The sequence below is a fragment of the Hipposideros armiger genome, unplaced genomic scaffold (genome assembly GCF_001890085.2).
Source record: "Hipposideros armiger isolate ML-2016 unplaced genomic scaffold, ASM189008v1 scaffold_1184, whole genome shotgun sequence".
NCBI lineage: Eukaryota > Metazoa > Chordata > Mammalia > Chiroptera > Hipposideridae > Hipposideros > Hipposideros armiger.
Window position 1 is genome coordinate 167328 of NW_017732534.1, and position 1111 is coordinate 168438.

At 39.3% G+C, this 1111-nt stretch overlaps 1 protein-coding gene across 1 annotated transcript in view; it reads right to left on the reverse strand.

The window, feature by feature from the left end:
- The window catches only part of ARHGAP42 (Rho GTPase activating protein 42), a gene marked incomplete at its 5' end in the record, with an annotated part of 199365 nt that overhangs the window by 45185 nt on the left and 153069 nt on the right, over window positions 1-1111 (reverse strand). Inside the window, 1 exon segment of the mRNA XM_019632832.1 lies at window positions 3-103. Coding sequence (XP_019488377.1) covers window positions 3-103 — 101 coding nt within the window.

The window sequence follows — 1111 nt, forward strand, 5'->3', positions numbered from 1 at the left end:
ACCATTTTCCCACTGGATTTCATTTCTGAAACACTCATTGTGAATGTTTTACTTCCCTTATCATATGTACAATAATGTTTAATCCATGTAAAACCAAGCGGTCCTAATGTAAGGAAACAGTACAGATTAATAAATGATTTTTAATTTCTTTGTACAGGTTTTGATGCTATGATACGCAATTGAGTATATCCACAGACCACGTACGTTTGGAACTTTCACTGTGACTGAGACTGAAAAAGGCCAATATGGAAAGAGAGTGGTATAGGGTAGAGAGTCTTGGCATCAAACAACTTGGCTTTATTTGCAGCTCCAACACTATAAACTCAAGAGTTACTTTAGATCTGAACTTCAGGTGTCGCATTTTTAAAAGGGGTATGCTTATAACCCATAGAAGTAGGAAGAATGGGAAATAATAGCCCGAGTTACTATAACTGGTCTCCTTCTTTCCTCTACTCTTGAAACTGCCAGAAATAACCTGCTAAAAATTTTAGCCAGCTCATCATTTGACCCCTCTGTGCAAAACCCTCCAGTGGGTTCCCACATCACTCTGGATAAAAAACAATTATCCACAAGGTCCCGCATGATCTGGTCCCTCCTAATTAATCTCACCTCATATCTTTCTACCTTTTGCCTCATACACTCTGCTTCAGCTACCCTGTCCCCCTTGCTGATCCTTGAACACAGTGAATGCATTTCTACCCCAGGGCATTTGCACTTGCTGTTCCCCCAGCCTGCACTACTTTTCCTCCAGATATCTGTATGACTTGCACTGTTACTTCCTTCAGGTCATGCCCTAAACGTCACCTTTCTAATATTGCCTTTCCTGTGGATATACGTATATCTCAACACCCTCACCTTGATATTTCTTATCTTTCTTGCTTTACATTTTTCTTAGCAGTTATCACTCTAAAATACAATCCATTTTCGCAATTTATCCTATGTATTGTCTGTCTGTGCCACTAGACTCTAAGGCTCTAAGAGCAGGAAAGTGTGATGTTCTGCTGACTGGTATGATCTTGCTCCTTTGAACAGGGCCAGACATATAGTTGTCACTCAATAAATAAATGACAAATAAATGAAGGAATAAATGACTCATCTTTCTCTAAGACTT